The sequence below is a fragment of the Glandiceps talaboti genome, chromosome 4, assembly GCF_964340395.1.
Source record: "Glandiceps talaboti chromosome 4, keGlaTala1.1, whole genome shotgun sequence".
Taxonomy (NCBI): domain Eukaryota; kingdom Metazoa; phylum Hemichordata; class Enteropneusta; family Spengelidae; genus Glandiceps; species Glandiceps talaboti.
In genome coordinates, this window is record NC_135552.1 from 17,897,227 (window position 1) to 17,920,924 (window position 23,698).

Sequence of the window (23,698 nt, forward strand, 5' to 3'; positions counted from 1 at the left end):
ACGTACACCCTCCCAAGTTACATACACAAGACTTTTTATATTTTCAGACTGCTAAGAATTCAGATTTTCACATTTATTTTGTATTAAACAACAACAACTTATACTAAGTGCAAAGTGCTACTAATGCTAGATGTATATAGATAATATGCATTCATACAGCTGTTAAAATGTGATGGAACATTTTATTTGGGTTTGACCACACACATACACTTACTTGTTGGTCAGTTTTGGGGTTCGACCACACACATACACAAGTTGGTCAGTTTTTGTGTTTCCTTGTATAGAATGTAGTCAGCAGTCGCTGTGTCTTCTTTCAGTCATTAAATAATCACATATTTCTTATCACTTGTAACATAATCCAGGCTCAATCCGTATTGTTAGTTTTCTGGGGGACAAGCAGCTTGCCTGAAAAATATGGATGGTAGCTTTTTATGATTATTGATTAAAAATATAAAGTTTACAAAATAATCTTGTGTGTGCATGTATGTGTGTGTATGTATGTGTGTGTGTGTGTGTGTGTGTGTGTATGTATGTATGTATGTATGTATGCATGCATGTGTGTGCATTTATGTGTGTGCATGTATATATGTATGTATGTATGCATGCATGTATGTTTGTATATGTATGTGTGTGTGTGTGTGTGTGTGTGTGTGTATGCATGTGTATGTGAAAATCAGACCTTAAGCAAACTACTATGATACTGTAAGAGGTTTGTCATCGCTACAGTATCTTCATGCCATATAACTTTATAAGAAAATAACCGTAATGTCCATCATCACCCAAATTTACCATGCAGCTCCTTATTCTTCAATGATGACAGTCATTCTCTACAAAAGGCCCAATTTACCAATGCATAGCAACATTTCAATCACTTGGTACAAAAATGACGTCATAAGTATAAAGTTCTGTGCTTTTGACATCAGATAAGATATGACGTGGCAGTTATTATTCTAAATCCATATACATAGTATTTCACGTAATTACCCAATGTGTGTACACCTTATCATTCAACTCAAAATCAGACTATTTATGTGTAAAAATTGACCGACAAAAAATATTCTGTACGTCAGACTCACATTTTACCCTGCATTTGTACTAGTAATTTGTATTTGTCTTCCACATCCACACAACAGAAATTGGGTTGAGATATGTTACATTGTAAAGTTAGTGGCACTCGTCTGTAAGCATAAACGAAAGATTTGATTTATATGTCATAGATGGCGCAGTACATTGGTTTAACGAAACCAATACTAATCGACTCATCAACAAGAGAATAAAATACATTAAAACAAATACACAAAATAAAATGTATATGAAATATTTGTCTCATTTTTCTAAACGAGTTCATACTAAACCGACACAATCCCCAGTATAATCCTACCTATCCGATAGAGGGCAGTGTTGAACCCTGGCGTTGCACAGCAAGGCGGGAAATTCTCTTGATATCTATGGTGTGACTAGACTTTCTTCGAAGAAGTGCGAGTTTGAATTTTTAGAGTCGAGTGACTTATAAATTTGGTAAGTTATTACTTTGTGATTGTTTATTACAATAATCGCAGATGTAGAACAACGGAGCATGAGCAATGTGTAGCCTAGAATCCAGACGAATGGGGATTTTGCATTTTGTTTTTCCCGGGTACATATGCCATCTGGAAATAACGAATTCAAAACCCCAATTCGCAAGGATTCTAGGCTAGCAATGTGTAGTATAACAGTTAAGATAATGTACATTGCATGTTTTGGAGTGTGAAGTGAGTACATGTACTGTGTAGACGAAAACGTTCACGGCAAGACGATCCGTACGGTATACGGTATAAACGTACAGTTTCAAACTTCCAGGGAATTGTGGTACATACTAATAAACTTGGTACGAGTTGGGGGTTCCTAGGCCTCCTTAAAGATAGTTCAATATAAATGTGAATAAAGGAACTTTACTACAAAGTTCGTTCATTTCTTCTGTAATATTGCAACAACATGGACTAAAATTTTCAATTTTTTATAATGCCGAACTTGGCTTGTTTGTATGGTGTTCAAATGGTACACATATGTATTCACATATGGGAACATCCAAACACCCAACATATTTGTCAGTCCAGCGATTTGCATATTTTTGCTTGTTGGCAGTGTTGCCATAGTAATGATTCTAATGAATGTGTTGAATGAATGCTACTCATGGCCCTAAGTAAGAGTTCGAAAATTGTAAATACAAATGTATGTAAATTTTCATCATTCTGAGCTGGTAACAAATGCTATGCAACTAAGCATTACATGAACCCCAATGACTTAGTTTGACTAAGTCATCTGACTAAGTCATCAGGATTCATGTAAGTGCTCATAGCTAATAAGGTGACAGTCAGCTCATTAGCTATAAAGGGCACTGCAGAACCAGTAATGTAGACACAGTTGTCATGACGTAGAATGACCAGGGTATTTACAATCCAAAATTTTTGTTCCAAAACAATAACTTGACTAGTGAATGGTATAATATGGTAGTTCATATTCTACTTTGTATTTCACAAAGACAGAACCGGAATACAATATACTAGAGATGGATGCTAATATTGGTGTGCTTCCAAAGGACAAGTTTGCATTATTGGCCTTAGAAGTCATCCAGGAAAAGCTACAACAAAAGGGTATGGCAGAACAGTACAGAGCCAAGGTGAATGTGAATACGTTCTTCATAAAGGTTGAACGGAAAGATGGCCAAGGGACAGGCATGGAAATTGGTCTGAAGAATATCTACATTAAAAGTGTTTTACATGAATTACCCAAGACAAGATCTGTACACGAAATCAGAGGTCTACTGGAAATTTATTGTTCTAATATGTTGCAGACTATGGACGAGACTTACCATGGCACTGAAAACTGTAGGTTCAAGAAATTTAGTAACGTTCGCAAATTTCTCCTACCAATTGTGAAGCATGTAGGTTGGGCTTCAGATATGTGGAAACACATTCCAGGCACATTATTTTTCAACACCTTCCAACATGTACCTTTTCTTGGATGTGCTATTGCCATTGATCTGCCCCATTCTCGTCAATACATCAATGGAACGATGATTGAAACTTGGAAGAAAACTAAAGATGAGGTGTTTGAGATAGCCATGAATAATTTGAGATGCAGAGTCGACAGGTGTGGTATGAATAACATCTTTGAATGCAGCCGAATAAAGAAGATAGGGGATAAGTCAGTGAGTGATGGTTTCTTTACTGCTAAGGTTGGTGATATCGCTGCATCGTTGATATGTATGCCAGACTTAGTGGCACGGCTACCAGTTGTAGGCAAACACATAGCAGTGGTCCCTGTGATGGAAGTACTACAAATCACAGGTTCTGAAATGCCTGGTGGTCTCGCAATGTTACGAGAAACCATTATGGAGTATAAGAACGTGGCTGGATTATATCTTGTAACATTCCATCCACTCATGTTGGTGAAGAAAGATGGTATCCATCATTGGTTTCCATTCATCCCAGATGGTTCCGATATCGAAACAAAACGCATCCAATCAGCTTTCAATGCTGACTGTGATGACATCACTGTAATTAACCGAATGTTCAACCTCCACCTAAGGTCAATACAGAGAGATCAACTGTGTGAAGCCTGCTTTGTAAACACCTGTCCAGATGGTAGCAAGTTACTCAAGTGTTCCAAGTGTAGACAAGTGCTGTATTGCTCCAGAGAATGTCAAATCTCTCACTGGTCTCAACACAAAAAAATGTGCTTGAAAACTACATCAAAGTAGATCACTATGAGGGCGTTATCTCAGTAAAGTAACAAACTCTTAAGTCTATCATATCCATAGACAGACCCCTCCACTGTCTATGGTCTTATCATCATACTAGTATGCTGTAGTGCATTGACTGATTTCCTATGCTCTCTGTTTGAAACCTATATATTGAAGGGTTCATTAGCATCAAAGCAGTCAACAATGTCCAATCAAATGTGTGCATAATCAAAATCACAATGCTGCAGGGACACCTAATGTGAGTTTTTATCTTCAACTCCAATTATCAAGTAACAATATATCAAGTTACCATTCACTACACAACCATATAAAAACCAATATGAAACTGCATGCTCTACTCTTAAGATAGCAAGATTGCAATTTGTTGCCACATTTTGTCTAAATGAAATAAACCATTTACATTGTAAACATACTGCAACTAGATGCAGACATACGGGTGCCAATGTTTTGTTCTGACGTCTGCATAGTGGCACTTTTCATTTTAGACAAAATGTTGCAAGAAACTATTCATTAAATGTTGCTTTCTTAAAGTGTGTCATGTGCAGTTTCTTATTGGTTTCTGTGTGGTTGTATCAAACAGAGCTGGGGAATGGTAACTTGAAACTGGCTGTACTTGAACTTGCACCAGCAAATATCTGGTTATATGAACAGATGAATGCAAACGTGATATACCATTTGCTCTGTAACTCGTAAACAAAACAAGTTTGTGAAAAATGACAGACACAAATACTTTTCCTTGTTTTGAAAATTTTATTTGTTCTAAAAATTACTTCACATTTGTAAAAGCACCTGATTTATCAAGTGCAGTTTCAGAGTTATCATTTCACCTCTGCATACCAACCCTACCTTATTTGACCCATCAAATACACAAATGGTAAAACATCGGAGAGAATACAGATATGGCAAAGAATGAGTGAACCAAGTACATCAAGATGACATGACGTAACTTTTATATCATTACATTTTATCTTGCAGTAATACATGAATAATCTGTGTTATACTTTTTATAGCATTAGTCCCTGATTTGGTGCACTGTTTTGGTGAACACTTTTGACAATTACACAGAGTGAGCTAGTGTAAAAAAACTCTTGGCTTTGATGAATTAAAAATTGTCTATACTCTACTTCAATAGAGTGGACCATTTGTGATCAGTGATACAGGCAGGGTTTATGTTAGGGGGTCTGACCCTATGTGATGTGTGCAGGGCTGTAAGAAGTTGGGTTGGTGTCAGGAGTCAGGAGGTCTGACCCTATGTGATGTGTGGGGGAATGCAAGAGGTCAGGTTTCTAAACCACACAGCTGATAGCATTGCACAAATTTTGTATCTTACAGACTGGACTATTGTAGCAATACTAATAAAATTTATATCAGGGGGCCTGACCCTATGTGAAGTGTGGGGAACAGCTAGAAATCGGGGATACAAATCACTTATGTCAGGGGGCCTAACCCTATTTCTAACATCGAGTACAGTTATGATGTTCCTCACTAGTTTCTTGAACTTTCCTATCTACTGACTGCACTATGTCACAAGATATTATTAAAGTCACTTTTGCTCACTGATAACAACATGAAATGTAATCTAAGTATCTACTAACAGAAACTAAAAGATGGTGGTTACTGAGGGCAAACTATTTAGAGTGATAATGGCTCAAGGTAGTAGTTTCTCATGCAAGCTCAAAGCTGCACTAGCTGCAAATGGAACATGTTTTGAAACGGTTTTGTTAGATATAATCATAATGAATTACTTGTACCATGAGATAGATGTATTGTATCCCTGTGGGTAAACATATTTGAGTAGCAGTTCACATAGTATTGAACAATAATATCCAATCAAATTGATTTTTGGGTCCATACCCAAAATTCAGCACCCAATGAATCACAATTTCAACTTATTACTATACTACTTATAGATAAAACAAACCTGTAATTGACGCATACAATGTAAAATTATTGGTATTTTAACAAGTTTCAGTGAATATATTGCTGGTTGTGTGATCGAAAAAATATTACCCCATTTACAGCAAGTGGATCTTTAATCCTACGAGTACTATAGATAAGTATACAAATACCAGCAATCACATAGATATTACTATAGAAATCAAACTATAAAATCTTTATATGAATTACATGACTATTTGATGGCAGGACACTGATAAATATATTTTTGGTGGTTATGAATTGGATATAGAATAATTGCTAACATTGTTCACCTGCATGCTGTTTTATTGCAAATTGTTTACCTGAAGTGCTTGCGATACCTTGTTATCCTGTTATTTAGTAGTTTTTTCATGATTAGTATTGATAAATAAAAGAAATATAGCCATCAGTTTTAAGATACACTCTATAGAGTTCTTCAGAAATGTTACTACATTCAACATGAAAAATTCAGAAAGTAAATTTCCCACATCTTGGCCAAAATATCAATGACCATGGTTTACTATTTGATAATACCCATACCTTTATTTTTTTAAATAAACAAAAAGAAAAGAAAAAATCTATCAAAACTCCAGTTTGACTGCATGTACTTTTTACCTTTATTTAATTAACAAGTACATTTACATACATCAAGATTATGTGCAAATAAATTACACATAAAATGCACTATTTTTCAACCCAAACATAAGTCCATACATTTCCTACTTATACTTTCCACCTACCACCTCTAGAGGGCAGCATTCATTCACATTTGGGCAGATTATGAAAATAGCAGTACTTCTTTAATTGATATTGCATCTATACTCAACCTAAAAAATAAATCAAAATAACCTAAAAAACATATGATAGTACATGGAAGTCTTGGAGCCAAATAAAATTGAAACTACCCCTGAATATAAAAAAATACTCATTTACTTTGCTATGAATCACTAATTATAACTAAATCTACAATCGCTATATCATCTTCCTTGTAAGAAAGTCCATTTACATATTCACATCAGAGACATTTTGCTACATCAGGTGATTTATGGGTCCATGGTTTGGTTGTTTGCACCAACAGATCAGAGTTTACTCATCTTGTTTTTCAAGTTCTCTGCAATCTTGTCTAGAAATTCAAAAGTACTCAGGTAGTCTGAACGTTGCACACTGTAGGGAAACAAAATCAAAGTAAAAATTTAAGTCTCTCAGATGTGAGAATGGAAACGAAATAGGTATGCATAAAACAAAAAGTTATATAGTAAATTTTTTGTATTAACAATGTGCCATACTCTGGTTATCAGAGAAATAAAAGATTTCATGGTTTGGCCACTAGGGGTGCTATTTGCAAGTCATTTTGGAACCAGAAGTGAGGGCCAGAATAGTCGAGTATTGTAATGTAAAGACAGCAGACATGAAGTTACCACTCATTTCCGTATTGTTCTAACTGGACTATTTTATTAGTGACTACCATGCAGTAATCAAAGCAAGCTTGACCACTAGTGTAAGACACGGTGGGAGTTCTTTTACACACATTTTTTGTTCACGGCTTTGTACATTGCCATATGATCAGTGGCCATATGACCAAAGTTTAGTCCTCACTTTGCCAAATTGGGGGGGGGGGGGGGGGGGGGGGGGGCACCCTCTTGGGATCATTACATGCAAAATGGCCAAATCTCTGGTATCTGAAAGGGTATATTAGCAATGATGGGTACTTACTTTGGTAAACCTTTAATACATGCAGCCAAGTCTTTTGTCATGAAACCAGCCTCGATAGTCTCCACACACACAGTCTCTAAGTTTTTAGAATATCTTGCCAAGCTGTCATTGTTGTCCAGTTTAGCTCTGTGTGCCAAACCTCTAGTCCAGGCAAATATGGAAGCTGTCAGTCAAATGGAAAACATGAACTTCATGTTATACCCAGTTATGATATAGACAGTACATGCCATGTGGTGTCCATTTATTGTTTCTCTGTACACCTATGGAATCTACACTCCATCAATTGTCCAAACACTAGTAGAAGCAAAGGCTACAGTCATTCTCACCTATGGAGTTAGTAGAGATTTCTTATAACTATGACGAACTAACTACCAAGTCATTCTCACCTATGGAGTTAGTCATTCTCACCTATGGAGTTAGTAGAGATTTCTTATAACTATGATGAACTAACTACCAAGTCATTCTCACCTATGGAGTTAGTAGAGATTTCTTATAACTATGACAAACTAACTACCAAGTCATTCTCACCTATGGAGATAGTAGAGATTTCTTATGACGAACTAACTACCAAGTCATTCTCACTATGGAGTTAGTAGAGATTTCTTATAACTATGACGAACTAACTACCAAGTCATTCTCACCTATGGAGTTAGTAGACATTCCTTATAACTATGACGAATTAACTACCAAGTCATACTCACCTATGGAGTTAGTCATTCTCACCTATGGAGTTAGTAGAGATTTCTTATAACTATGATGAACTAACTACCAAGTCATTCTCACCTATGGAGTTAGTAGACATTCCTTATAACTATGACGAATTAACTACCAAGTCATTCTCACCTATGGAGTTAGTAGAGGTTTCCTTCCCTTGTTGATGAAACCGATAATGTCTGGTAACTGTGCCATGGGCAGCTTCAGCTTCAACAGTTTTACCATCAGGACAGATCAAGACACTGGTCATCATACCAAGTGAACCATACCCTAACATAAAACAACCATATAACACTTATTATAGCAATAACATATTACGAAAGATTTGTGTTTATTATGAGAGGAGATGAGGACTTAGTCTAAGGCTATCTGTGGCTTTGAGTCCCTCATTACAAAGGAAGGATATATTCAGATTCAATGTCACAGATAGCTTCTAACTAATGAAGTCTGGTCACCTTCCAGTAAGCCATATCATATTTTGTTAGTTTATTTTTAATTTGATGATAAATTTAGGTGTTACTCAACGAGGCAGATTAACAGAAATAGACATGGTTCATCTGATCTTATCAAATGAATAACACATTACAACTTACAAGTACAAACACAAACTTTGCCTCTTACAAAGGTCAATAGTCTGTATTCTTTCATTGAAATAGGGACAACATAATTTCATATCTGCCTTTGAAGGGGGGATGGAAATAGTGACAATCTTAATTTCAGTAGATCTATAAAAAACAAGTTAGGTATTACAAAGAAAATCAGACTATTCTCCGAAATTTATCCTTTCATTTGATGAATTTACAGGAATTGGATGGGAATGTAATAAATTATCTAAAAGCACAACAACAACAACAACAACAATAACAACAACAACAACAACAGCAGCAAGACATACAATGATTTGGAATTTCCTAACATGCATACCCAAGTGATTTTTATTCACTCATTATTACTTGACAGAATTTTAATTTTTAAGAAAAATACACCAATGTCATCCCATGTGGTTTGATTTAAATAACTTGGAACTCTGTATTTACAAATAAAGAGTTTTCAAAAGAAACAGCACAATCAACAAATTGGAGGATTATTGTGTTTAAGAAGTTATCAACCAAGGTTAAACTGATATCTACATGTAAACAACAAGGATTCCTACAAAGGTCAATAGCCTACTCTTTCATTGAAATTGTCAGGGGGGTTCACACTTCACTAGTTATGTCCACTCTGAATCCTGACATAAAAATCAGGGTTACTGCTAAGTGATTGGAACAAATGAAGGCATGCTAATATTTGATGATTTTGGTGTGATTTATGTTGTCAATGACTCAAGTATAAAATACTATGTGAATGGGACCCAACATCCAGCTTATCAGTTTTACTACTTATGTCGCTTAGAGTTGAAACTCACATCTGTACTCTGAACATAGCTAGTGACAACATAAATTTCATGTCTGCCTTTGAATGGGAAGGAAGAAAGTCAATTTTAAATCTTGGTGGATCTAGAAAACAAGTTAGGCATTATAAAGAACATCAGACTTTATATTCTCCAAAATTTATACTTTCATTTGATTAATTACAGGAATTGTATGAGAATGTAAAAAATTATCTAAAACAACAACAACAACAACAACAACAACAACAACAACAACAATGGCAAGACATACCAAGACACTTACATAACAATGATTTGGAATTTCCAAACATGCATACCCACTAGTTAATTGTGGTTTTTTTATCCACTTGTTATTACTTGACAAAATGTTTAAGGAAAATACACCAATGCCATCTCATGTGGTTTGTCTTAGAACTTTGTATTTACAAATAGAGTTTTCAAAAGAAACAAAGCAATCAACAAATTGAAGGATTATTGTGTTTAAGAAGTTATCAACCAAGGTTAAACTGGTATCTACATGTTAACAACAAGGCTACTTAGGAATGTAAGACGTAGCTGTTTTTAAAACAACAACATCCTGGATGATGTAAACAACTATCTATCTCTGGAGGTCAGTTTAGTTAACATTACAACTAAGTCTACACTGCAGATAGTTGTCATGGAGATAACTGCATCTTGATATCTAACACAACACAGTGTATACATAGTCAGTCGTAACTATTGATATGAGAATCAGTGTTCTTCCCATGGTATGCACACTGACAACACTTATTTTATTTCAGCGTGGATTTGACATTTAGATTTGCATGCTCCCCAGGGAGTTGAGGAAGTATAAAGGGCTGTTGTGTTGCCATTGATCCATGCCAGGGCAACAACTGTGAGCACCTTGAGCTCTCAGGAGGAAAGGCACGTTATAAATTCACATTATTACTACTATTTCCCTAATATTTTTTGAAATGGCAACTTGCAACTTGTGTATGGTATTTTACATACACTCAGTAATGAAATATTAGACTGCACATCACCTAATCACTATCCTAACTTCCTACGTCTCACCTTGAGCAACAGAATCAGACTGTACATCACCGTCATAGTTCTTACAAGCCCAAAACAGAATTGAACCACTCTCCTACATTCCCATCTCTTACCTTGGGCAACAATTTCATACTGTACATCACCATACAAAACCTAACCAATGTTCTAACTTCCCATGTCTTACCTTGAGCAACAGAGTCCGACTGTACGTCACCGTCATAGTTCTTACAAGCCCATACAAATCCACCTTCAGACTTCATGCAATAAGCAACCATATCATCTATCAATCTGTGTTCATACCAAATTCCCTTGGCTTCATATGTGGACTTGTAGTCTCTGAAATAGAGAAACGTTGCAATCATTACACTGGGATTATAAACTGTTTTATTTTCTGCATTTCCATATCATTGCAAGAAACGCACAATATCCCATGGGAAATTTGGATAAGTAAAATGATTTGTTGAGGGTCTTGGAATGTTAGTCATCATTCCTTAATGACGTATCACCGTGGAAACTATTCTCCCCTTATCGTGGTTGACTTCATACTCTCTACCAATGATTGTACACAATATTCACAATGATGTGTTTTGTTACTAGCATGACATGTACGTATTGTCACACACCAGGGACTGTGGAATGTTGTGGGACAAACTTATGTCGGCACTAAACTAACTGCTTCCACCATTACCAGGCCTAATTTAAGCCAGCTCACGATAGACTTAAACTGTTAACATTTGTTTTATGTTTGGTTAAGTTGAGAGTAGTGTGAAACCCCTAAAAATATTAATAAAAAACAGTTCTTGATTTTAATTAAAATTGTGAATCCGTCTATTGTATTACCGTAATCTACAGTAATCATATTGAAAGCTATGTTTTTTGTTTCATTTCATAATACATAGTTCTTAGAAATGATAATGATACTTACTTGTCATAGATTTCTTGGAAGATGTCCTTAAATCTGCCATCATACTTCTTAAGAATTGTGTTCTTAGTACTGTAAAGATAAAAGTGACAAATATAAGTACCGGTAATGTGTGTTAATGGACAAGCATCGTAATGGCTTCTATATTATCTATACAGTATACTACAACAAACTATTTCATCAATAAACAACTGTGCTGTAATATAGTAACAATAATTTCATCAATTAACATTATTCCTGCCACAGCTAATATATTTTAAAATTACTTGACCTGAAGAGGTGATTGAAAAATAGCTACAGAAAAAGTTGTTTCAAAGCAAAAGAATAATCCTATGTAATCCTTATGGTCCACTGATAAGATAGCACAAATGCAAGAATGCGCCTGGCCTTTGAATTAACTTAACAAATGAGTGAACTGATAAAGTACGTATGGTTTTTGTCATAAACCATCCTGTATGTAATACTTGACAATAGTTCCCTAAAAGACACCACAAAGTGTTGTAAATATATCATGTACTTAAATTGATACTACACTATAATGAATTCAGCCTGCCTTCTTGATCTATAATCCTGTGTTTACTTGAAAAGTCTAGATGTCTTTCACTTCTAGCTATTACTTCTTTATAGTCAGGTCCCTGACACACTATTTCTCAGTTTACTGTAGTGGGAAGGTTAGTTATTATATTACCATATTTTCATGACTGCCACCCTATTATTCCCAGCAGACCACCTTCCCTACCCCAGGGAATGCACAATGCTCCTTAAAGGAAGCTTCTAAAAATATTGCGGATGCAGTCAGTCATTGTACCATTAAGGATAAGGAATTGTGTTTAGATACACTATTTTAATGTGTACTACCACTCACTACTCTATTAGGTAGAGCAGTAGAGATAGAAGATTATCTTTAAATATATTTAGTTACTTGTTAATTGCATTTTATGTTATCACATGGATTATATCTTGATACTCTGTACATACAAGACATTCATCTCTGTGTGAAGCTAAGATACATTTGAAAGTTGATAACAAAATACACAAAGTAAATCAAAATAATAACTGAAGTGAAACTATTTATAATCACATACATTGTAAAGATAACAGGGTCATTTGTGTTTCCTAATAGACATCCATTTTGAACAGTACTCGAACTATCTGACATGTCCAAACGTGTCAGACCTGAAATTATATGCTTACATCTGGCCTCAGAGGCTCATCACTATCTGTATAACCAATATGATGTGTTGATTTTCACACTGTGAAACTCAATACAAGTATTCTTCTTTATACTTTATCGTATTGTATTGTATTGTATTGTATTGTACTGTATTGTATTGTATTGTATTGTATTGTATTGTACTGATATCTGGTAATATAGATAAAGTTGCAATAAAGTTTATTATTATTATTATTATTATTACAATGACACACAACCAGTATAGTTACATTAGCATGGTTAGCACTAAGTCATGTCAATGCTATTGACATCTAGATTTTATCTGTATCCCTTAACATGATCGCAATTTACTGGTAATGTTCTTGACATAAAAAAATATTATTTATTTTCAAATTATTAGCTATGTGACAAGATTTTTATGAAGCATATAAATTGTACATATATGTCTTCTTTATTGATGGCTTTATAAATAACTACCTGTTTACTACATGCATACTGCTTTAATATGCGAGATAACATCAATAATCTGTCTATTGCATATTTAAAACCACTATTATGCTAACCTGAGAGAGTGGATATCCCCCCATCCAATATTTAAAACCATTACACTAACACAAGATGTAGCCCCCCCCCCCCCCACCCCTGTAATATTTAACCATTACACTAACTTGAGAGAGTGGATAACCCTGTTCAATTTTTAAAACTGTTACACTAACACGTGATATATCTCTCGTCTATAGCAATATTTAACTATTACACTAACCTGAGATAGAGTGGATAGCCTCTGTTTATTGCATATTTAAAACAACTGTGGGCAAAGTCTACAATTGATGCATCTGTGTTGTACATCCCAAGAGCCACGCCACCACTGTTCTTGAATTCAAACACCACATGATCTATGGCTTCACCACCATTGGTAGGTGTAAACTTTAACTCTAATTTACCAGGTCCTGGAACTACAAAGTCTGTTGCTTTGTACTGTGAAATGAAAGAGAAAAATAGGAAATGTTGGTAATGAAGAATTAAAAGAGGGTCTGTCTCTCACAAAACATTATATTTTTATTGGATTTCACAAAACAAGAAATCAATCGTTCTTCTTAGTTTAGACTCTGATATCTTTTAATTAAAATGTTTTCAAATGTTTATAAGATTGTTTATGTTTGAATTTAGAAATCCAAATAAGCTATTACATTTGTGCATAACATAACATAAGCAGAAATGTTGAAATCTAAATATCGTAGGATTCCATAAAACTTTTGGCCCCCTTTCAATATGAAACACCCTTTTGAAACCATATGGGATCATTAAATGGTCATATTTGTTGAACAGATCGGGATGTTTTTTTGATAGATAGTGTAGGTATTGAGTGTGAATTTATATTTACACAGAACCATTTCTACAACCCGTTCAACCACTAATGAAAAGAACTGTACAGATGTGACACCATGCATGAAATGAGGTTTTAATAATTCTCTGCATGATCATTCTATAATTTAAAGGGAATGTATGGTTGTAATCAATGAAGTATGACAAGAAATGGAACTTGCTATGAACTTCATATCTTTCTAATTCTCTTTCTCCCTAGGGAGTGTTTGGTTTTGCACAAAACTACTTAGTACAAGTTTGGAGAAAGAAATTAACGAAGGGCAAAATACGACTGAATAATCATGAAGTTGTAAAACTTGTTCCTGTTCAAGTTTTTTGTAACAACTCATCTGGTCTTGCTTAGAAACATAACACAACACAACTTGTTTAGAATTCAGGTGTTATATAAGACATTAATTGATCATTTATGAATGAATGAATGAATGAATGAATGAATGAATGAATGAATGAATGAATGAATGAATAAAAAACACAATTGGTTGTAGTGCTTTTCATTGATGCATGCATGCATTCATTCATTCATTCATTCATTCATTCATTCATTCATAGACAATCACTGATCAGTTAATGTCTTCTACACTTTTGTATAACATACAACAATTGGTTGTAGTGATATTCATTCATTCATTCATTCATAGATGACCAGTTAATGTCTTATATAACACCTGAATTCTAAACAAGTTGTGTTTTAAATGTTATGTCAATAAGGAAGACCAGATGAGTTGTTAAAAAACTGGAACAGGAACAAGTTTTACAATGTACGTCAAAAGTATGAGGAAGTAAAGAAATACACCACAACATGTTAGCTCCAAGTTGTATTTGCTACTAATACCTATTATGTAAGAGTCTGCTGTTAGATAATGAGACGGCTATTCAGTATAAAATTTGATGTAGATTTTGAATCACTTCCATCACCAACAAAAAGATTAAAACATACTATAATTGTCAAATATTTGAACTATATGATTTCAACTAGATCCATACTTCAATCCAGTTTACAATATGAAGGGCCAATGAAATGTCCTCTAGTAAAGTATGGTTTCATTACTCACCTGGTCAGCATGGGCATGACGACCAATCACAATTGGTTTCTCCCAACCTGGTACAAGTCTTGGAATATTTTTACATATGATAGCTTCCCGGAAAACTGTGCCCCCTAAGATATTACGAATTGTTCCATTTGGTGACTTCCACATTTTCTTTAAATTGAACTCTGTAACAAAAAGTGTCAAAACGTGTCAATGCTTAAATATCTGCAATTAACTATACAGGAAAATCCTTTTTAGTGAAAAATGCATTTTGATTTAATTGTCAAAATTCAGCAAAACTAAATACATACATAATGATCAAAGGAAAATGTACTTCAGGGTGTAATGATTAAAAACACAGGAATAATTATAACTGCGAACAATAGTGAAAAAAAATATTGCTTTCAGTTGCGTTCAACCATGTACATATTTTTAAGTATTTCATGTAATCATCGCTTATGGAAGCAACCATTTAATTCAACAATCACCAAATGGAATAATGGTTTTAGATACAAAAAGTATGACCATAGACTATACATTAATTTCTGGACTTAGTATATACTGTATAATATTATTAATTTTTATCATGTAATAAGTAATATGAATAATGGACAATCTGAAATATGCAGAAATTATTGGTGTTATTATTAGCTGAATTGATTACCATAAGGCCAAAGAAAAAAATTGTGTGGGTCTGATAACGCCAAATTTCAAAACAGGGTGGGTAGGTAGGTAGGCAGGGAATTTGTTATTTATTTATTTCTATTTGGGGGGGGGGGGGGGGGGGTTCTGGTTCAGGTTGTTCCAATGCACGTAGAGGTCAACAGAGATTTCTCAATTACTAGTATGTGTTCTCACTTTCTGTATAATATGCAGACGACATTGTGTGCTACACTGTATTCTGCCATGTTGTTTTGATGACAAGACGATAATGTCATCAAATCTCACTATTTCTCTCGTGACTTTGCAAAATTGTTTGATTTTCAAAAAAAAATCTGAATTACCTATAAAAAAGTTTAGGATCAGCAGTGAAAAACTAGGTTGGGTGGCGTCATACCGGAACCAAACAATTATTTTTGGGGGGCCTAATCTCAGAGTTGGAGGATCTGAGATCAATCATCGTACACTCTTACCTTCCACTCTTTTCTCATCAGGAGTAATTGTGGCACACTTGATACCAACATTACATTTCTTGATGGCTTCAGCAGCATCAATTGTCACTGTAAATAGAAGAGATGATCACAGCTACCATTGAGTAAATAGTGAATGAAATGTAAAGACTGCTATATCAAGTCAAAAGTGTATGTCATTGAGTAAATACCATTTAGATGTGTGAAGACTGGTATATCATGTACATAACTATGAACATATTTATTCAGACACACAAAAGATTTAGCATGGAGACAATTTTCATATTTTGGTTGCACTTTATTTGGCAGATTAGCAATTTCTGATAGCATTGTAATTAAAAACGCATCACTTTTGTGAGAACATGTTTTGATTTGAAATAAATTTGTCTTTTTTATCTATGGTTATTCAGAATTTACCAGTAAAAGTAATTCCATTTTCACTGGTTTATTTTCACCCACACACTGTTTCAAATTGCTAAAATATGTTCAGAACCAAAATACATTCACTCATAGTATAGTATAATAATACCCACTTTGTAATTTTATTGACTTTTTCACTTTTCAAATCTGTGATTGCCAGAAATAGAATCCATTAATTACTCCCCTTAAACTATTAACATTTTGATAGCTGTTTCTACAAATATCACTCAAAGTCGTAGACCCTGATTTTTTTTCTCACTAAGTTGATATTTCATTTCATATTATGTTTGTATTTAATAGGTAATTTCTTGAGTATATATTTGTACATTTTTTAACCTTACAAATCTCATCTTTGATTTTACCATAGACCCTAGACAATGTGACTGTGTATACCTTGGTGGTGTCTAGGTGTTCAATACCCAAATCATATGTTTGACTGTTACATACCTTGATCATTGGTGGCATCTCTGTGTTCAATACCCAAATCATACGTCTGAATGTCTAAATCAACATATGGTAAAATCAGTTTCTCTTTGATCAGCTCCCAAATGATTCTGAAAAAAAAAATCAGGAAAAACTGTCAGAAATAAAAACAAAAAAACACACACTTTTTTTTCAACTATATATATTGACATCACCAAGAATTTAATAGCTTCTGAAAGACTTTGACAATGTCATCAATCACTAGTCTAGTCCCTATACAATATCGTTACAATTTACACCTCCCCTCATGCATAGTCAAAGTCATTGTGTAGAAGTCCTGATATGCATCAGATGCGATTTAAAATTCATCCACAACCACCCACAGTCATTAACATCTTGTCTTTGTTAATCAATCACAAAATTCTAACCAATAACACAGTCCCTCATAAAGTTAGTGTTTATTGGGGCAGTTATGTAATGTCCAAATATGGTATATTTGTCAGCTCTGGATGCTACTTATACACTGTTTACATCACTATAACAGTTGGGCTTCACTGATTGGATGCACATCTTTTTGTGCTGATTGAGGGACTTTGACCAGACTTGGTTTAGTTAGAGACCGTGTTGGCATCCAGACTATCAATCACTTGCTGACACTTTTCATGAAAATTCATTTGTAAATTTTGATAACATACATACATTTCGGGATAAATAACTATTTATATTTGTAAAGTTCACACGATCACAATGTTTTAAAGATTTATGGGTGACAGCAAGCAATGAAAGTAAACATGAAATGGATTAAAAGGGAACCAGTTACCAGGTTACACATCAGAGTACCTTCACATGAATAACAAAATTATTGCTGTGTGTCAAAATGATAGCAACTGTATTTTCTTGTGGGTTGTCCACATAGTAAAAAGAACACTAAATTTTGTCAAATTACCTTCAGATGGTAACGTAACAAGTAAAGTAACCAAAGGTATTCCTTCACCCTTGTTTACAAAAGTATTATCAAATTATACACACCCATAAATTATCCAAAACTGATTAAATCAAACTAAATCATAAAATTGTCTACACAAATCAAATTGTAATAATTTTTATCTAATGTTCACATCTATCCATTATGTTCCTATCAATCATATTACTTTATAGGTTGATAAAATATGATGGCTGCTATAATATAACATTCTATCATTTCTTCATAAATGTACTATCAAATGCAATCACAGCTGATACCTTGATTACTGTACAGCTGTATGGGATTAATAATTCATATGATATGACAGTTTCTGAATAATACTCAGCTAATATTATATGATATAGTGATTCTAGTTACAGTTAAGTGAGAGAAGGGATGGATCTAGTAATATTTTCAGTAAATATATTAATAATTATTAAATTATGTTTATTAAAAAAATATTCATATACAAAGAAAATGAAAGGGAGAGAAAAAATTATACCAAACATTCCATAACATACTATTAAACGAAATCATATTTTGACATAATAATTGAAACAATAGGGTTACACGATAAAATAAAGTCTGTCTAAAAAACTGAGTCTTTCTTAAATATAACTATTAATAAATATCAATAAAATCAATGCAGTAAATATCACTAGTAATTACAATTAACTAAGAGAGGGAAATCTGGTAAGATTTATAACAATAAATTCATTATGCAAAAATGTCTTTGCTAAAAGGTTTTAGGACCATGACGGATAGATAGATCAAGGAGAAGGACATATGGCAACATTTCAACTATAAATTTATGGAATGACAATTTTTGAGAAAATTATATGCCTACACAACATATGATCTACAATTGATATATTTTGATGAATATTTTATGTATTTTGGTCGCAAAACATAGTATACAAATTTGTACATGATTTAAAGTTAATTTCATTCTCATACGATAAAGTTAATTAATTCTATAGATTATTCCAATATGATTAGTTATTGTAATTGAATAATATGGTGACAATTATTCTTTATGGGTGTGGGGGGGGGGGGGGGGGGTTAACTTGAACTACAGTGGTAATTTGATTACAATTCCACATCATCTGATTTACAAATATTATAGTGTCAATAATTTTTGTTCCAGTCAAGAATCATCCTATTTTTCTTGTACACACTTCAGTTCGTTTCACAAATCAAATTGGTATCCAATACTAGTAAAGAATTGAAATGACAAACCATATACATTTGTAAAAGGATGCCAATATATTTCCACAAGTACTACATACAGGACAAAATCTGTCCCACTAATAGGATTATACTGAGATCCCTTCATCCTGTTGTCAAATAACCTACAACGTGGTGGTGATATACACACTGATATGTTATGTACATATGAGTTGTGGTGATCAATTCCCCCTCAGTATTAGAAAGGGGAGGTTTCATTGAAAAGAGAGTTTTCTGAAGTGACGTATAGCGGCATATACAGCTAAAATACCACACAGTGACAACTCAATATGGGCACAGAAGATGGTGCATTTCCACATACGTGTAAAAGTAAATCACTAGTTACTGAACTCATAGTACCAAAGTTATTTCAGTTAGACATCATTTAACTGCATTCTCCAACATTGGCCATTTCTGTAAATATTTGTATGGCTAGAAATAGGTGTGACAAATCACTGAAAGCAAATGTGTACTCAGTGAAAATTGTATGTGTAATATTTGGTAGTTTAGTATAGAGTTTGATTTAGTCTAGTTCCTATACAGTATCATTAACATTTACACCTCCTTCCTTAGTTAGAAAACATTTTGGTATCCAGCCTAAAATTGATTAGAACATGGTGAAATAAGTATTATATTATACCAGTATATTGATGGTGGAAATCGAGGGATCTGATTGGTCTAGACATCGAACTAGCGCGTCTAAAACGAGTGATAATGCACTGCTGGTACGATAATGCACTGCTGGCACGCGTCCAAATTTTGTTCGTCTACGAGCGTTGAGTTGTAGTCCGCCGTGATACTGATACAGTGATAGTGAACTCTCCGAATTGTCAGTGGAGGATTTTCTCTCAATGAGACAATATTTTATGAGAAATTATTGAAGGAAATTTCGAAAGCAACCAAGTCATCGCGCATTTGTTCAAATCATCACCTACTACATGTACTAAGGTCAAGGCATGCACGAAATCGGTCCCAGCTAGCCTCGGCGCGGCGCGGCTAGTTGGAGTGGAAACATTGGTGAGCTGTCCTGTCCTGTCATAAAAATGAAGCAAGTGAAAGAGCTTACACTGGCCGACTTACCATTAATCTAAATATAAGTTTTTGTGGGATCCTGTCCTAGAGTATCAGTCATCAATCCGAGAGGGAAATCCTCAAACCCGAAAATCTACTGACGTAACTTCCAGTAATATAAATACATAGTAAATATCAACCTGTCTATCACTTCACCGAGTCGCGAATTCGGCCGGGAACGAGCGAAGCATGCTGTATTCAATAAACCACTTCAAGTTTATACCTTGAGTCAAACAGGTTGTTTATTCATCACTGTGCACTTTTAATGAGCCGATCTATGTACAGATTATCCCTAGAAACGATTCGCAGGTAAAATAAATCCAGTCGCTGCACGACGTTCACGTTGAGGCCAAGATCAGCTGTCTTGAAAGCAGCGTTATTGTTATGCAAATTAGCCACCGGGGCGCATATGAAACGAGAAAACGTTAGTTCTTATCTTGTTTCCGATATTTTCAATATACTGGTATAATATAATAGCGATAAACCACCCCCCTGGGGAAGGTATACCACTCGGTTTTGACCAGTGAACTCAATATATGCACTCGCTATCGCTCGTGCATATATTTCGTTCACTGGTCAAAACCTCTTGGTATACCATCCCCAGGGGGTGGTTTATTGCTTAAATTTACCATGGTAAAGTGAACCAGTATATGAACAGAATTTATTGTTCAAAATCTAGTCTTTTCAATATATTCATTCAGACATGATAAATGATTATGTGTACATGGTAACATTTTTCATTTTTGTCAGCCAACTTTTGTGTGTCTGACAATAAACCCACACATAAATACAATTAAATTTACACACAATAACCACAAACAGGGTAGATGTCAATGCTTTCTGACACTTACTTCAGCTAAGCCCCTCCCCCATTGTGATTTGTCCTGGGTCAGTGCTTTTCTAATGGCCTATTGACCACATTTTATTCAAATGTCAATCTCCTACCTACTTTCATGCAACAAAGCAAACAAAATGTTCATATCACTGACATATTTATGATGTAGAAAATATGAAAATTATCATGTTGTTTTGATTTATGTAGCAATCAGACATATATATATATAATAATTGTCTACTTTTTGTTAATGAACATGTCACCTGAACATCTACCAATGACCTTAAGATCATGCATACTTGTACCAAGAGTTATGCAAATTAAGTAATTGATATGCAAGACATAGTCATGTACTTTGGAAAAATGCTTTTAAAATTATCATACTTCTAACTTCATAATGTCCTCTTAACATATTCTTTCATTGATTAATCACGGGGTTTTTACGTCAGAACTTAAGAAAAATTTATAAGCAATATCTTGGCTCTGAATATCTTTCAATAAAAAAAAATAATTAGCTTATAGCTATGCATGATTATGAGTATGGAAATGTTCTTAGAATTAGATGTTACAATACATAATATGAATATTCAAATATGTATTCATATGCAAATATGTCACTATTTCAGCTATGCAAAAAATCCAAATTCTATATATCCTGCCAAATTTAAGATATCTAGAAATGAAAATTTTCTCTAGGATCAGGAGCATTAGTTTAGTGATATCCTTCATTGAATCTCAAGATCTGAGGTTAGACTTAGAGATGATTCCATACCACATTGGCATCCAGAGTGGAAGATATATATCAGATACAATCAGGAGATCGTGAAAAGTATTTCCATCAGGAAAGGAAAATATAATCTTTTGTTTCTGAGAAAGACACGGAGGGAAAATGTTCTTTTTCATACTTTTTTATTGACTGGTCTCCGAATGATAAATCACAGAAATTAACTGGCATTTTGTACAAGTATATATTGTGTAACTGTAATACTAAATACACTTCAGTATGGTACTTCTATATTATCTCACTGAATACAAAATAATCCACATGAAAAAAAAACAATTGAAGTTTATTGCACAGTAACAGTTCAAAATATTGCCAAATATACTAAACTCAAAGGTGAAAACCAACATTTCTGATAATGACTTGTATCTATATACACTGAACTTTGTACCATTGTATCTCTGTGAACTTTGTAGTGTGGTGAGATGGTCATTAGATTGCAGTATGCTGGTCAATATGTCCAAATATGTACAAAGTCTATTTAAAAAGGGCATTGCCTTCAACACGTTCAAGGACTACATTGTACTTGCCCATGAGTAATGGCCCATTGCTTGATACTATATTGTTCAGTAAATTATGTAATGCTCTCTGACTGTGTATCTGTGCCAATAGTTACATGTAATTATAAATGCACAACAAACTATAATAGTATATGTAAAATAACCATGTACATTAGACCTAGTGGACGGTGACGACCTCATTTACAGATTAAAAGTCAAAAGTCGCGGGTGTCATTCAGGGCCCAAACACTCGCGCTGCGGTCAACTAGGGGTCACGCATGTTATATGTATTCAGGGCGAACTGTAATCGCTGTGTATGTACAGTGGAAATTTCCCCGTGTTCTTCACACATGATACACTCTTCGGATTTTGATTAATATTGTCTCTAACTACTAAACCTCTAAAAGCATGCAATGCATTAACGCATTGACACTTCACACAATTCTCAAAATAGTCGGAAAATATATGCGTATGCGGGCACGGAAATACTTGAAGGTACACAGTACTCGGAAGTGTGAGACTCTGTCGGGTATGTGTCAGACGTGTTAACGTTGCCAAGTCGGACCCCGGACACTGTGAAGGGAGTGGTACGATTCGCGATTGTATCCGTCTCTATTGTATTGTGTGGGTTTTTTTAATTTGTGGTAGAGGTGCTCTGAACTTGCAAAGTTGGCAATTCAGTATTGACGAGTGAGATTTGTTGTAATGGACTTGGACTAACACGATTTTTACTGATACAAGAAAAATAAATACGGAACTTTACACGTTAACGTTACAGTTACACGTTATCTCTGTATCACGTGTGCATCACTTCAATGTATCGTTCATCGTACCGGGGCATCACAACCACATCCGTTCCTGTACTGGTTGCGATCAGGCATACACACGTCAACATGCAGTTTAGATAGTTACGCATCTTATTCTGTCATGTACTCAACACAAGGTTACATTCGACCGCAATGGTACAATGCTATTATCAATTATAATAATTTGTACATGTACTCACCGGGTCATTTCATCGCCGAGCATTTCAACAACTGTTCCTCCTGCAAAAAAATGTACGGAAATTCACATTTTGCTCCATCTCAGAAAAAAAAATACAATCGCGAATAATAGTAACTGCGTCCGGCCAAAGAGCTTACCTTTAATTTTCGACATGTTGATAAGATAATTTAAGTTGGTACACGTTGATATACAGCCGATAGGTGCGTAGGTTATGTATGGGTCTGCGGCGACGTAACGAGTGAACGATTCATTCATTCACAGATGACTAAGGGCGACTGAAATCTCGTGAGATTCTACGTTGTTTTGCGAGAGCGTGAT

At 34.5% G+C, this 23,698-nt stretch overlaps 1 protein-coding gene across 1 annotated transcript; it reads right to left on the reverse strand.

Annotated features, from left to right (window-relative positions):
• Positions 1 to 4,521: 4,521 nt before the first annotated feature.
• Positions 4,522 to 23,626, reverse strand: LOC144433506 (isocitrate dehydrogenase [NADP] cytoplasmic-like). Its single transcript, XM_078121814.1, has 11 exons — positions 23,518 to 23,626; positions 23,382 to 23,421; positions 17,022 to 17,128; positions 16,158 to 16,244; positions 15,049 to 15,209; positions 13,374 to 13,588; positions 11,440 to 11,508; positions 10,699 to 10,850; positions 8,219 to 8,359; positions 7,376 to 7,538; positions 4,522 to 6,826 (listed from the first exon to the last, which is right to left on the reverse strand). The coding sequence occupies exons 1-11, from the start codon at positions 23,531 to 23,533 to the stop codon at positions 6,742 to 6,744; spliced, it is 1,236 nt and encodes a 411-aa protein (XP_077977940.1). The 5' UTR covers positions 23,534 to 23,626; the 3' UTR covers positions 4,522 to 6,741.
• Positions 23,627 to 23,698: the final 72 nt, after the last annotated feature.